Source organism: Corvus cornix, chromosome 2, assembly GCF_000738735.6.
Source record: "Corvus cornix cornix isolate S_Up_H32 chromosome 2, ASM73873v5, whole genome shotgun sequence".
Lineage (NCBI taxonomy): Eukaryota > Metazoa > Chordata > Aves > Passeriformes > Corvidae > Corvus > Corvus cornix.
In genome coordinates, this window is record NC_046333.1 from 100,731,147 (window position 1) to 100,747,040 (window position 15,894).

Consider the following 15,894-nt stretch of genomic DNA (forward strand, 5'->3'; position numbering starts at 1 on the left):
GGCATTTTTAGTTGTTAAACACTTCTATTATTTTGTTGAAGAATGATAAACAGGAAAGCAGCCTGAAAAAACAACTTCATTTCCTTAATTATTGGAGTCAAAGTTTAGAATGACTTATTGCAATGGTAAAATTCTATAAAACTCAGGTCTCGCACACATGATAAAAAGTGACTGATTTCTGTGCTTATGCTCTAGGGTTGTATTTTACATGTACTCTGCATTAATGCATTTATTCTTTTCTCACCCCCCAGTTTAGCGGAACTCTTCTTGTCTGGGGTATTCAGTTTGTAGCCAGTGCTGAGGACTAGCTTGTGCTTATACAGTAAAGGTCAGAGTTCTGCATTTCTTCATTCCTTGCTAAATCAAACCAACAGAAAACACAGCAATCAACCACCCAGCCCCCAAAACCCTTAACCTGACTCTTCACAGTGGCACTACCAGACTCTTAAAGAATCATCTCCAGGAGATGATTTCTCCCTGTTTGTGCCTACTTATAAATTCCACTCTTGTTTCATTGCAGCATGCAATTAATAGGTGTATGATAATGGCCTTACCTCTTCTTTAGCTTTGTTTTAGAGCATTGACTTGTTTGCTTAGCCTTACATCAGTAGGTCTTAGTATTTTGTGCCAAAAATGGCAGAATTTGATGGTATTGGGATTTTGGAATCAAAACAAGATATGGAAAAACAACCACAACAAAAAGCTGTTTAGGCAACCTGGTAGCCTCCTTCAACTCCCAAATTTAAGATGTTAGGCGGTTGAACATAAATCAAGAAAATCAAGTTTGGTTTGTGCTGTGGCTGCCGATAATGCCAGATTAATTTTTGTTGCAAGTACATTGAGCAGTGCTGCTTCAGCTACTGGGGCTGTTGGGTTCCTTGCTCCTCCCAACACCAGGAGAAGGAGCAGGTCTAGACCCTCTTTCCCAGCCTGACTCTGTTCCCAAGGGGGTGACCGCCTTTTCCTACGGGGATACAAGTGCAAGAGAAGGAATGGAGAGCAGTGATCTGAGCAGTAATCGTGGGGTGCATAGAAAGCAAGAGCCTGAGCTGGTTTGGTTAAGGTGGCATGTGCAAGGACTCTCCTGCCTGTGAGCTGAGGGCCTGCCCGATTCCTTGCTGCCTTTGACCAGAGTGACCATGCAAAGGAGCTGGCCTATTGGGTTAGATTCCTGTCCTGATGCCACATCGTCTTCCCAGGCAACAGCTCGCCCACTCCCAGTTTGCAAGTGGTGTCAGTGGTGTAGCTTGCCATTTTTTCTTCTCAACCGAGCATTGACACAGGTGTTTGTGTCTGGGCAGTCCTGCAAGCTGCACTGCTAAGCCTCCTGGGGCCTGGCTTGTCCTGGCAGCCTGCTGCTCGGTATTGCTCTGTGGCCAGGTGCAAAGCAGTTAAAAAAAAAGATGGTGGGCCAGGCACAGAAATAAAAGGTGCCACAGACTAGACTGAAAAACCAGAGGGGAAATGAAAAACATGGAGGTGAGGAATTTGAGAAGAAGAGGAACAAATCCAGGTGGGACTCAAAATGGAGACTGCAAAATAAGAGAGAAGCTTCCAAGAAAAAGGCAGAAAGTTATTTGAAAGGAAGTGCAACTGAAGGAATTGCTCACTAAACCTGCTACTAAAACAATTTTCAGTTATATCTCCGGAAAGGAAGATGATTAGAGTTGATTGACTGAAGAGGAACAGGAAGTGTTTGTGCTTCCCGGGACTCTGTTACTGCTTAGGCACAAGCTGGTCCTCTGATGATCCTCCTACTACAGGTTCCTGGGTTCATTATGGTGGGAGGGTTTTTTCCCCCAGGATCAGATGGAAGAGCTGTCTCTTTTTTCTAAAGAGGGCATTAGTTTGCCTTTTCCACCTCCACACATTCTAGAAATTCACATCAAACAGTTGCAAGTAAACACATGTGAAAGAATGGGTGAGTCAAAGCAGGATCATTGTGAGGTCTGGATTCCACAGCTTCATAGTCTGCATTCTGCATTTTGAGTCAAGTGTATGAAATGCAATAAGGAACAGGCTGGTTCACCAAGTGAGTAACTCAATTATTTAGCAATGCCAAGATTTCTGGCATTTTTGAAGTATAAACATGGGTTTGGGGGTTTTTTTTCACAGTAATACCAGAATTTATTACTTGGACCTAGTTATGAAATCTGTATTACAACAAAATGCAGTTTCACACACTGTAAGATGGTTAATTCTCTTTCATTCAGCAGAAACTATGCTAGTGCTTTAATTGAAAAGCCTGTGCCACAGCTGTGTGATGGCAGGCTCTGAGCCTGTAAGGCATTCTCTTCCCTTTCAAAGCAAATAGTCAACCGTTTACAAAAAATCAACTAAACTTTGGAGGTTAATGGCTTTATTCCCAATGGATTTTGCTTTGTATTGTACTGCATGGTAATTTCTCTCTAATACATATTGTGTTATAACTTTATCTCATGCTGTGATTAATACGTAGCCGTAAGTCATATCTATAAAATGTGTATTTAAAGGTGTTCTATGGCTGTTCATAAATCCTTTAGGCATCACTAGACATTGCAAAGAACGTGTTCCCAGTGAATTTGCTGACTCCTCTATGATCCTACTAAGGACAAATCAGCCAGGCCCTCCCAAGCTCTGCCTCTGTGCCAACGCCAGTCTGCTTGGCATGTTCCAGGAACTGTCTCAACCTCTGAAGCACCTTCTGTGAAAACTAGATTTTGTGATTAAAGCTAGTTAGTTCCATTTCTGTGTAGAATAGAATTGGGCAGACAGCTTCAGGTAATATGATTAACAGTTGCCTGGTTCATATACTTCCTCAAGTACTGTCTCGGTCCCTGAATCCCAAACTAGCAAAGCATCATCTTGTCAGGAACAGCGGACCTTTGGAAATTTCACTATGTTTGTAAAGTGCCTTTTTAAGTACTGAGCAATACTTTTGCTTGGAAAATGTTTCTGAAAGCAAGAAGAAAAAGCAAGAGTTCTTGAAACATTTAAAGTTTGGCTTTCCAGAGGTTTTCTCCTTTGTTTGCTTGCTTTGTTGCCTAGAAACTGGCCTAAATAAGAGACTCCAAGTAGACAGAGTGTTCTCTGGTCGAGGCTCTCTAATGGAGAAGGGCTGTTTAATTGATATGAGCAGAAACATAAAGCATGCAAATGCCCAGAAGTCACTTTGTCAGCTGGCTTAGGCGGGACCTTTCTGGCTTGGCTTTAGTGTGGGCAGATAAACCTGTTGTTCGTCTTTCATTTTGCCATCTGTTTTGAATATTGTGGATAACTGCTCTTGTACTTTAACCTTTACCTGTCCAGTTGTTTTAACCTATCTTGGTAGCAATAGATGCACAGCATCTATAGGCGTGGTGAACTTGCAAACCCAGGTCGTGAGATCTGATGGCACACAGCCTATGTCCCCTCTCCCACCATGATATGTGGAATACCTGGATTTCAGCTACATGGGCTGGGTGAAATAGAGTCAGGAATAGCATCTGCAGCTGGTGATAGCCAGGAAGACAGGACCAGCAAGATATTGGGGTGCCACTTTAAACCCCAGGGATTCATGAAGAACACATCACAAATGGAGGGATTTCATACGTATCATCTGTGATTATTCAGCAGCAACAAGTGATGAAGTCACATAACACAAATCCAGCCTCTAGCCTGCAGCTCACTGGATATTTATGCAGCATTGACTGCCCAGAACGCTTCTGCTTGACAGGATGCTATTCAATTTTATTTTATTTTTAGAGGACTGGAATCAAATATCACTGTTAACAGTTACTGTACAGAATATCTAAAAACTTTTTATTATGAATAAATTTTGTTTCTGGCAGTTCAGTATTGTACATTTGGTACAGAATGAATACTCCAAGCTCACAAGATTTTCTTACTCATAATTGGATGAAAATAGTGCAGCTCTAATTTGTAGATTTTCATGCCTATTTTACATCTTCTCTTCTACAGCTTTAAGGATGACAACCCTAAGGAAAAAAGATTCCAAACTAGCAATCTGCATGTTCAGACTCTTAGGCCAAAGTCTTAACTGAATGCCCTACATTTGTCTCATGAATAGGTTTCCAGAAATGCTGAATGTTCTCAGTGATCCAAATGGACTCCAAAGAGCACTTCTAACATCTGAAATTCTTTTTTTTTTTTTTTTTTAAATGTAAGTATGTATTTACAAGCCTAATTATCAGAAATCCAGATCTGAGAATTTGGCCTGGAAAAATCATGCACCTAATTTTTTTATTCATTGATCTCTTCTTCATCATCTTCAAATGCTTCCTCTCCATCATTTGCTGTTGCTTCCTGGTATTGCTGATACTCTGAAACCAGGTCATTCATGTTGCTTTCTGCTTCTGTAAATTCCATTTCATCCATTCCCTCTCCTGTGAACCAGTGGAGGAAGGCCTTTCTCCTGAACATGGCAGAAAACTGCTCCGAGATCCTTTTGAAGAGCTCTTGGATGGCAGTGCTGTTGCCAATGAAGGTGGAGGCCATCTTGAGGCCACGGGGAGGTATGTCACACACTGCCACCTTGACATTGTTCGGGATCCACTCCACGAAGTAGCTGCTGTTCTTGTTCTGGATGGCCAACATCTGCTCGTCAACCTCCTTCATGGACATGGGGCCGCGGAAGACGGTGGCCACTGTCAAGTACCGGCCATGCCTTGGGTCACAGGCTGCCATCATGTTTTTGGCATCGAACATCTGCTGGGTGAGCTCTGGAACGGTGAGTGCTCGGTATTGTTGGCTGCCTCGCGCCGTCAAAGGAGCAAAGCCTGGCATGAAAAAGTGAAGGCGCGGGAAGGGGACCATATTTACTGCCAGCTTCCGGAGGTCAGCATTGAGCTGGCCTGGAAAACGCAGGGATGTGGTTACCCCACTCATGGTGGCGGAGACCAAGTGGTTTAAATCACCGTATGTGGGAGTGGTGAGCTTCAGGGTGCGGAAGCAAATGTCATACAGAGCTTCATTGTCAATGCAGTAGGTTTCATCCGTGTTTTCAACCAGCTGGTGGACCGAAAGCGTAGCGTTATAAGGTTCCACCACTGTGTCAGAAACCTTAGGAGAAGGCATGACACTAAAGGTATTCATTATCCTGTCTGGATATTCCTCTCGTATCTTGCTGATGAGCAGGGTTCCCATGCCAGACCCTGTCCCTCCTCCCAGGGAGTGAGTGAGCTGAAATCCTTGCAAGCAATCGCAGTGTTCACTCTCTTTTCTTACTACGTCAAGGACAGAGTCAACCAACTCTGCCCCTTCTGTATAGTGTCCTTTAGCCCAGTTGTTTCCTGCACCAGTTTGTCCTAAAATAAGATATAACAGGGAAAGAAAATATACAAAATTATTGGCAAGGTTTGATATCAGCACGCTAAATGGACTCACATCTGTAACAAAAGCTGCTATAAATCTGTCAGGTAGATAACTGTGCTCTTCAGTTTTGCCTACAAATATTTCTGGAAGTATCAACAAACTTTTTATATAGTCTCCGGCAGTTTTCATTAATGCCTTTGGGTGTTGTTTTTTTTTTTTCCTTTGTTGTCATTTTACCTTCCATAAATGCAAAGATGGCATTAACTCCTCGTTTTGAAAACTTTCACACTCCCAATCCTGATGATTCTGTAAGCACAAGATGACTGTTTAATACTTAAATACTTTCTGTCTGTAAGGTCCATGATGCATGCAAAGCTAAATCCCTGATACATATCTCAATGAAAATGAGAGGTTCTTGGTCTGTTCTTGTGAGTCACAGAGAAAACACAGTCATTCAAGAAAAACCTGGGCTGCAGAATCCTATTTAACTTGTCATGTCAGGAACTACAGCTTTTTAAATTTGCGGTTACCTAGCCTGAATGAAAACAGTGATCAACAGAAACTTCAGGGACATTTTTTCAAAAGTTTGGAAGTCAAGTGCCTTTCATGTTTTACTGATTTCCTTACAAACTCACTGTTCTTCAGGATATGCAAAATGACTTGCAAAATTGGATTACTGATATTTCGGAGAAGTGATGAGCCCTTTCTTTTCTCCCTAAGGCTTCCATTTTTGTTTTATGTGCCACTCAGTTTATTAAGATAAACAGTGTGGATCATTTTCTATGTCACTCTTTTGTTATTGCTTAGATAACAAGGAGGATTAAATTGGGGAATCAGTTTTTTAGTAGTCCTGTTCCTCACAGTGACTGCTATACACATACATTGTACCACTGAACTCACTTAGGGTACTCCTGTGAGTGGTATTCAGACAGAGCAATAGTTTCAGAATTAAGTATAGAGCTGGTACATTCTGTGTTGTTCCCCAAGACCTTTCCCTCCCTTCCTATTACCATGTCTGATTTCAATTCCCAGGGCACTGTGTTGGTGCCAAACATATGAACCAGGGAAACTGCTGGCTGGGACACTTTTGAAATACTATACACTTTTTTTTTCCACTGCATAAATGCTCAGTTTCCTCATGGTGTATTTGGTTAGTTAATGCATTGTTCTGTATGTTGCTATATTTTTCTCTCTTTGAGCCTAGGGAGCTCAGCACTTCCTGTCCAGCTGGGCAAAGCAAAAAGTCATATCCTTCCAGCATTAAATATGTTTGTAAGCACCTGCAGTCTGCTTGAGCAGATCCCCTACCACGGATAGGGAAGCACTTCAGGCTGCACACAAAAAAGCAGACATCACTCCAAAATGCAGAAGGCATTTATCTCCTAGTGGACATAAATTCTGATTTTAGGACAACTATCAGCTACTCCTGTGGCAACACTACACTTCTTCCACTAGTCAGCCATGTGTTAGGGTCTCCAGTGTTTTCATTGGAGGTTTCCTGCTTCTACACCCAGTTACCTTATACTTCCAGAACCACTGGCTCTACAGCACTGTAAGACTACTACAACACAGAACCTGTACAAGCCCTGGAAGCTCTAGACTTCTTACCCCATGACAATACTGTGCAGTCTGGAGGTGCTGTGGCTCTGACAAGGCTGCCACAAACCTGGAAATCATGATAATGATCCTGTGAAACTCTACCAGATGCCCTCCACTTATCAGGTACCTACCTGACCTCTGAAAACCTAAGGCAAACACATAAAAATGATCAAATTTCACCAGGACTAAACTCTCTTGGTGGAAAATGAGCCTGTGCCCACAAAACTCAGGACCTGGCAAATCTTTTGCCAATCCTGGAAGCCCATCCCCAGCATTCTGCATCTGTCATTTGCTGGGATCTAAAGAAGCCTACACGAAGCAATCCCACCACTTATCTGCACTCCTGGCACCTCCAGATCCTTCTGTCACTATTTCTGTCTCCAACACACTGTAGGGTTATCACACACGTTCAGGTTGAACTGTGCATGCAGAGAAGCCATTTGTCTAACAGTGATTATTTTTTAATCCCTAAAATGGCACTTGTTTCCTACAGTCTTCTTTCACTCCCCTACTCTCTTCACTGCTCAATATAAGATAAACCTGGTAAAAGAGATCAGTAGCTTGCATATTAACACTTAGAAGCCTGGTGTGAACAGCCCTGCTCCAGAACTTGCCTTTGATTGCCAGACAGCTATTTTGTGGTAGCCCCCATCAGTTCATATTAATTAAATTGGAGTGGTATCTCTGTAGCAAATCTAGCAAGGATGTACACAAGAAAAGAATGACAAATGCAAAAATGTGCAAATGAAAACTGGTTAACAGGAGGAGACACATCAGAGCTCAGAGCAGCTCCTGGTGGGCAATTCTGTGCTGCCAGAAGGCCAGGAAGCCTGCTGCTCTCATTTAGCAAGATCATTCCACCTGCAGTTCTTCACCTTTTAAATCACTACCTTGTCAATACACATGTCAAAGTATGAGGATTGTTTTGTGTCCATCTCAGATCTCTTACTAGTTTGATATAAAATTCCTGTATCTGGAGTGTGTGACCCTGTATTCAATACACCTGCATCAAATCCTGATTGATGGTCTGTGGTTACTTGCTGTGGAGACATGGGCACATGCAGGTTTATACAAACAGAGGTGGAAAACATCCTCATCAGAATGAGCCCACACAGCCTGGGGTACAGCAAGTGTGGGACTGCCAGCTTCTGCCACAAAATCCTTTGTGGGCCCAGGCCAGATTTTTAAAAGAGAAAACAAAATGCTTTGTTGGCTTTTGACACAGAAGATCATTACTTCAGCGCTCAGCCATTCTACATTATTCAGCAGGTTGGGAGGACAGTGCCTGATGCTGGCAGGGGCCTCTGTCAGATACAAGTTGATCACATGCTGTTGGTTCATTGTTATCTTGACAGGAAGGGACTATAGCAAACTGGACTATTGTTGAAGACATTCTGAATTGATTTTGCTCTGGTTTTACTGGTGGTGTGCCAAACTGTAAAGCTCCAGCTCAGGTATTTCCATAGGTCAGGTGAATTCACATTCAGAGGGACTGTGTGGTTCATGCAGGTGAAAGGGAATGAAAGGAAAAAACCTGAATACAGAAACAGACTTCATAAAGCTGCCTATGTCCACAGCTTTTCTCCCTAGGCTTACTTCTACTTGTAACTTACAGCTCCTTTGGGAGAGACCCTTAGCATCATTGCCAGGGAGTTTACAGGAGAACAACATGGATAGCATAAAAGTTTTAAGTCAAAGAGTTAAAGAGTTCTATATGGCTTTTTGACTGACTCCAACCCCAACAACCCAGACTTACGTTTGTTTTATACCACCCAAATAATGTTTATCTTTCCTCTGGCTGTCCCTGGCATTGTTCCTTCCTTATGTTAACACAACATACCAAACTAAGTTCCAGCCTAAGCTTGCCTTGTCAGGAGGAAATGTGTTTGTGGCTAGTGCAGACTTGGAAAGCAAAAGGACATGAAAGTTCTCATGGTAGCTTTCATTCAGACTTCCTGTTTCAGCAAGTGGCTCACTTAACTTCCACATGCTGTTTCTCCTTTAGAGCAAAGGGACTGATAATGCTTCTGTACTTCATAAGGATGCTCTGAAAGGGTAATGTGCATTTTTAAGCTTAGATGGAAAGTACTACAGAAGTCCAAAGTAAAGCAGCAAAAGCGAAAACAACCCTCTGCAACAACACTGCAAAACCAGAATGTCTCCACACACTCTCAGACTGCTCCTCATTACGCTAGAAAATAACCCAGTAACTGTCTACATATGTGTTTTCCATGTTACAGCTGATCTTCTTTCACTGCTACTATACTGCAAGGATCTGCGGAAAAAGTTTAATTACACAGCCTAAAAACAATTTAGTGCTCAAGCATTTAATGTGAATTCAAGTGAGGAGTAGCCTGGTTGGTTTGTGGTTGAGGCTGCCCGCCCCCCCCTCCATTTTCTGCAGAATTTCCGTGCATTTTGTTGTGAAGAACTGGCCTCAGGATTTCTCTGGAGTTCATTTATGTGGAAAGCAAATATATTTTATCTGAATACTGTAGGGAACTTTCAGCAGTTTGCTGCTAACTGAAGGAATGGTCAACAGAGGAATGACTTTTTCAGTTAATGGGATCTTTTGGCTGGCTTACAGATACTTATAATTCCGTTGTTAGGTATTAGGATTTCTCAGTAGGATCACTTCAGAACAGGAAGACTGAATGCTTTTTGACCATTCACGTGGTAATCAAACAGCTGTTGAAGAGCCTTGTTTTTTAAAAGGAAACATCCACATACCAAAGATGAAATTATCGGGCCGAAAGAGCTGACCAAAAAGACCAGACCGCACACTATCCATGGTTCCCGGCTCCAAGTCCAGTAAGACTGCTCTTGGTACAAATTTGTGGGCTACAATAAAAAGGAAGCATGCCCTTAATGTCCAGAAATAAGTCAACAGAGTTATAGCTTTTAACACACAAATATATCTCATATTGTTAGTCTAATATATAGTTCATACATATATAAGTACTTCCTATGCAGAAAATCATGGTGGTGAAAAACCCAGCTCCATAGGAGCAAATCAATTCAGCTTGAAAAACAGACCTGACATAATTTGGGTTCTACAGATATACATTTTGTAAGCTCTTTATTAGCAATAGATGTGAGGGAATTTCTGATTTAAAAAAATGGTTCACTTGTTCTTTATAAGAAAGTAGGTAATCTTTTCTGTGCATATCAGGGTGAGTGAAGTGCTTATGTTCAAATGATCCTAATACATCTCACAAGCTTTTATGCTTGAGGATTCTCCTGCACTGAAAGAGCTACTTGGTGTACATGGTAAACAGCAGTAGTCAGCACATCTACCACAAAGCACAAAATAAACAACCTGTGTCAAGTTGAATTTGTCCAAGGAAACTCAGGTAAATAATATGAATTAACCCCAGCTGGACAAAAGATGAAACATTCATACTTGCAGGTTCATGTCAACAGACTGAAGGACTCCAGATCCCCATTTTGCACTGCTAACACCTTTCAACAGCAGACGGACTCAGAGGACTTGGATGATTTTTGGCATCTTAGTCATGAATCCCTGCTCAGCTCTCTGTTACCTGTGGCCTAACACTCTCATTCATGAGAATGAAAGACAGAGTACTACAGATGCGGGCTCAAACAACCAACAGGTTAATTTGGAGTAATTGAACGGATGCATCTGGTGAAGTAATCACACATTAGAAGAGCAAACGCGTACTGTAATGCTAAATAGTAAACAAACCTCCACCTCCAGACCCTAAGGATAGCCCCTTGCGCCACGTCTCTGTGCCTGGGGAGATAGCACCCAGCCATCTTAGTACTTTGGAAGAAAGTAGATAATATTTTCTGTTGCGCCGGGCACAGCTGAGGGGCTGGTGGCATGTGAGGAGTGCGGCCAGATGTGCAATACAGCTTTATGAGCCCGTCGTCTTCTGACTCCTGTGCCCCTTCCCACGGAGTCCTCTGTCCCGAACCCCTCCCGGTCCCACACTTACAAGATGATTCATTATAGTAGACATTGATCCTTTCCAGCTGCAGCGCTGAGTCACCGACATAGCCTCCGGCTGGGTCAATGCCATGCTCATCACTTATCACTTCCCAAAACTAAGGGAGGAAAAGCGAGAAGTGGGTTGGGAACTTCGCTGCGGAGCCCCGGGAGCCCTGCCCAGCGCCCGGGCCGGGGGCGGCGGCGGTGCCGCGGCAGCTGCCGGATTCCTGGCGTGCCCGCCGCCCCTCCCTGCCCGCGCGGCAGCGGGAGCCGGGCGGGCACCGGGATTCAAACCCAACGGACGAGCGGCGCCCGCGCGGCTCCGCGCCCGGACGGGCCGCGGCGGCTCCGCGTCCGCAGGGGCCGCGCAGCCTCTGCCGCCCTCCCCCGCTCCTCAACCGCAGCCTGGCGGCTCAAACATAGTTTTAGAAATAATTTTTAAAAACCTGTCCCGTTTGGTTTCGGTACTTCCCAAGGCCTTTTATGGTCACGGGGAGCGCAGCGATGCGCGATGCCCCGGGCGCGCCCGGCGCCGCTCGGCAGCGGCTCCTCGGGGCACGGGCGGCGGCGGCGGCGAGCGGCTGGCACAGCCCGGCCCCGGGGGTCCAGCAGCCCCGGGGGGGGGGGGGCCAACAACCCCGGGGAACCACCGGGCGCGTCCCCTGGGCGCTCAGAGGCTCCGCAAGCGGCGGGTCCCCTCCAGGCTCACCTTAGTCCCGATCTGGTTTCCACACTGTCCCGCCTGGATGTGCACGATCTCCCTCATGGCTGCGCCCCCGCTCGCCCCGCCGTGCGCCCGCTGTCCCGCCGCCCAGCCCGGCTGTGCGCGGTGCCGTCCCACCGGGCGGTGCTTTATGGGCTCCCGCGCCCCCCCGCCGCTAGCCCAGCGGCCGCCCCCGCCCGGCACCGCCCTCGGGACAGGGGGCGACGCCGCCCGCTGTGCGACACCAGCCCTCGCATTGTCCCCGGCGGCAGTGGGGGTCCCTGTGGGGTCCTCCTGCCCCAGCGGCAGCTCCCGTCCGTGATCTGCTGCTCACCCCAAACCCAGCTCAGCCGACGTGGCTCCGGTATCTTCACCCCCGGGAGCCCTCGCCGTGTGGCGGCCGGACATCGCCGCCTGCTCCGTCTCCCGTTCTGTGTCCCGCTGCCCTGACGGGCGCGCAGATCGCAGCCTTCGCTGCAGAATTCTTCTTAAGTAGAATTTCTCCACAGAAAGGGTAATGAGGCATTGGAACAGGCTGCCCAGGGAGGCAGTGGAGTCCCCTGGAGGTGTTTAAGGAAAGACTGGAGGTGGCCATGGTCTAAGTGACATGGTAGTGTTTAGTCATGGGTTGGATTCGATTATCTCAGAGGTCTTTTCCCACCTAACTGATCCTGTGGTTCTGTGATTCTGTAAAGGGGCATCATCCAAAGGAATGGGTAGCCCTTCTCTGTTCCTTGCAAAGGGCCATCCTCCTCACACGGCTCTTTTCTGATGTTTTTTTGTTTTGTTTTGTTTTTGCCAATAAGAAAAGCTTCTGCCTGAAAATTGTAAGCAATGATGGCAAGCAGTCTCTGTGGAGCAACTTTCCTGGAGCTCATGTTGCCACAATACAGAGCTGCCCTGGGATATGCATGATTTGAAGTGTCTTGATTTTTAATGAAAAAGGAGATTTTCTTTCCCCCCCAGAGAGGAAGCCACTTCCCACAGCTGCTGAATCTGCTTTATGATCCCTTTGGGTAACTGCTGCACAGTTTCCCAAGTAGAGGATGCCTGTTGTCATGCCAGCATGGCTCTTCCATGGGATGCCATTGTCTATATAGCCTATTCCAATATTTAGCCCTGGTGGAGACAGTCATCTGTCCATGCACATCTGTGCTGTCTGACCCAGTCTCTGCTGTTATGCAAGAGCAGCCCTGAAGCCAGAGTTGCAGAACCTCCTTATCCACTTGTTGAAAGGTGGCCCAGCTGGGGCTCTTCTGGAGAACAATCTTTAGGTGCTCTCTACAGCTTGAACACGGTCAAGGTAGCCCCCACCAATCAATACACAACATCCAAATAACCCAAAATCTGTATATTGGGAGGCCACTTGCTGCCTGTCTGCCCTTATGTTGCTGGGATGTGACCAGTGTCAGGTAGACAGCTCTCAGCTCCAACCTTACCTTTCCATAAATGCTTTTCAGCAGGGCTAGCAGCATCTTGCAAATGACCTCTGAGTAGCCCACATGCGTTATGTTAGGCTGAGTCAAATGTCTTTCTGACATCAGGGAAGCAGCTGGAGGATCAGGATCAGCATGTTGGCCTTGCAAGCAGCCATTAGTGAAGGACTGGATACTATGTGCCTTTCTCTCTGCTGAGGGGCTCAAGAGTCCTTCTCTGTGTGATCTACATTTTTGGAAGAGATCCATGAACAAGTCATTACTCAGCAGCCTGATTAGTGAGGTTGTCTTGGACATTGCCTGAATCTATATGTCCTTGACTATGCCTTCCAGGCCTGGCTTTCCCCACGCTTTGCAAATCCTCCCATTTACTGTTCATACTTGCCCTCCACTCGCCTGTTGCTGGTATGCCAGTTTTTAAAATGCAGTAGGTTCCCAGATCCAGGTAGTGGTAAGGCTGGGTGTGTGTTCCCAATAGGCTCACACACATACAGATACACACATGGCTGGCCACGCTGACTGACCCAGGCAGAAAACACAGCACTCACACAAACACAAACAGTACTTACGGCCCCATGCTGTTCCCCTCTCTGGCTGATGAGGACAGAAACCCATTAATGGAAAATAAGTATGTATTTGTGTACATCTACACAGTACGGATCCTTCTATAGCTGGTCTGAGACACTAATCTTATTTTGTTGTTAACACCTGGATCCCAAACCTTTCCAGTTGCTGTCATGTGGAAATGTTATCCCAGAGGCCTACAGTTCCACTCTAGTTGCTAGTAATCCGATCTACAAGCACTCACAGGAACTATGGCTCCCTCTCTCAGTAGCTGCCTTCAGGACACTCAGCCTGTTCAGTAGCTGACTTCTGGATCCCCAGTTGCCTCACACAGACATACAAACAGGCCAACAAGTTTCCCTGGTAGCTAGTCCAGAGCTGTGGCCTCACCAGTAGCTGACCTCACCACAGCCTCCTCAGCAGGTGATTTAGAACCCCTTGTCTCTCCAGTAGCCAACTCAGAGACCCTCTGGTCTCTGCACTATCATTCCTGGACTCATGGCTACTCCAAAACTTGACTCCCACCTACCCTGGCTTGCTGTTTGCTAGTGACCACACATGGGCATACAGCTTTACATAATGTGTGTGCTCTCTTCTCTCCAGTTGCTCCATCAAAGACTCAGAGGCCCCTGTGACTTGTGGCTCCCACCTCTAATTGGTGGCACTCAGGCCACCATACACACACATACACACATGTACATGGAATATAGATGCCATTCTCACCCAGAAAAATAATTAAAATACCATTTACTAAGACAAGACAGACTGAGATGATCAGCTGCAAGGCGTAACCAGACAAGCATACTGACCAACAACTTGTTTACACCCAATCAGGTCACTTTAGCCCCATACCCTTTTATTTTTCTATATCAAACCATCTTTATCCCATCCTACCCCACCTTTGATTCCGCCTCTAAACATCCCAAAAGCTGTCTTGTGCAATCCCAAAGATGTTCTTCCCCTCTATCCCCTAGTGGTTCCCAACCCCTGCAGGCAGTAACTCCTCTATACAGCAATCCATGGAGCCCCTCCCACTGATTCATGGTGATGGGTGTCACACCAGACCACAGGCTGAACCCTCAGTGAGAGGAGCTGGGTCAGAAGCTCCTTTTCTCTGGGAATGCTATTGGATTTCTCCACCTACCTCTGTTCCTTTGTGCCCATTTCTCTTTGTTTGTGGAGATTAGCCTTGAATCACATAACCAGGCAGTAGGTCAAACCCATTTAATCACCTGAATGAAACTATATTTTGAGAATAAAAGTAAGAAGGAAAAATTGGACATAGGTAGGCAGTAATGGGGAAAAAAGAAGCAATGAGAGTGTATTATAGAACTTTTAGTCCATGTGCCTTCTGAAGAGCTCTACAGGTTGCACTGCAAATCTCTGTCATCTTGGAAAAGTTTGCCTACTGTTTGTGAGCAGCAGACGGTCAAACAACATTTAGAGGCCAAAACTTCAGCCAGTTTCCCACACAAACAAAGTAACTGAAGTATGTAGAAGGCTGTAGAGCTTTGTGCCTGATGGAGGTGAGCAACAGTTTACCCAACAAATTTGCATGTACAAATTTTATAGTTATGTAAATAACTTCTAATTTTCAGCCAGACCTGAATCAACTTGCAGCTTCTCTATGTTTTACTCCTGGTAATCTGAAAGAAGACACCTTTGTTGGTCACTGAATGTAAATGTACCTTCAAATCCTTTTCATCCATGCTTGTGTTTACTTAATAGTTCAGCTGATTTACGAGGTAGAGGTGCCATTATAACCCGTGTCCATAGAAGCCTGCATATTCTCCTTGAGCCTCCACAGACTTGGTCTGGGATTTTAAAGGCACTTAGGTGTTTCAAAATCCTCCTATATGCTTAACTGTTATGGATTACTTCTGGCCGTATTTGAAAACCCCACTAAACACCTCTTGGAAATTTAAGGCATCTAAATGTCTTTTAAAATTTCTCTCTAGGTGCTTCATCTGACTGAGTCCATGAGATTCATTCTATAATTAGAATAATATTGAAACACGCTGTAAATTCTGTATAATGGATTCTCACTTGTTATATTTGGCTCTCTCAGATATCTCTTTCTCACATACCTGTAATATATACTGACCTCTAACCTTCATAACTCAAAGTCTTTTTTTATTTCCTATTCACTTCATAGGTTAATTTAATACTTAGAGTATGACTTTTTTTCCACCATACACAAAATAGGAGAAGAACTTTCTTAAGAGTTCCTTTGCAGATTTACTCCCTTCATTGTTGTTCCTTGTTTACTTCCTTTTGCAATTTTAACTTCACTTTTGCTGTTAAAAAAATTAATAAATATATTTAACCTGAAAATTAGTAAAATGTCA

At 45.0% G+C, this 15,894-nt stretch overlaps 1 protein-coding gene across 1 annotated transcript; it reads right to left on the reverse strand.

Moving 5' to 3' along the window:
- Positions 1 to 3,687: 3,687 nt before the first annotated feature.
- On the reverse strand, positions 3,688 to 11,672 carry TUBB6 (tubulin beta 6 class V). The gene is made up of 4 exons (XM_039548419.1): positions 11,553 to 11,672; positions 10,851 to 10,959; positions 9,622 to 9,732; positions 3,688 to 5,285 (listed from the first exon to the last, which is right to left on the reverse strand). Exons 1-4 carry the CDS (start codon positions 11,607 to 11,609, stop codon positions 4,222 to 4,224), a joined length of 1,341 nt encoding a protein of 446 aa, XP_039404353.1. The 5' UTR covers positions 11,610 to 11,672; the 3' UTR covers positions 3,688 to 4,221.
- Positions 11,673 to 15,894: the final 4,222 nt, after the last annotated feature.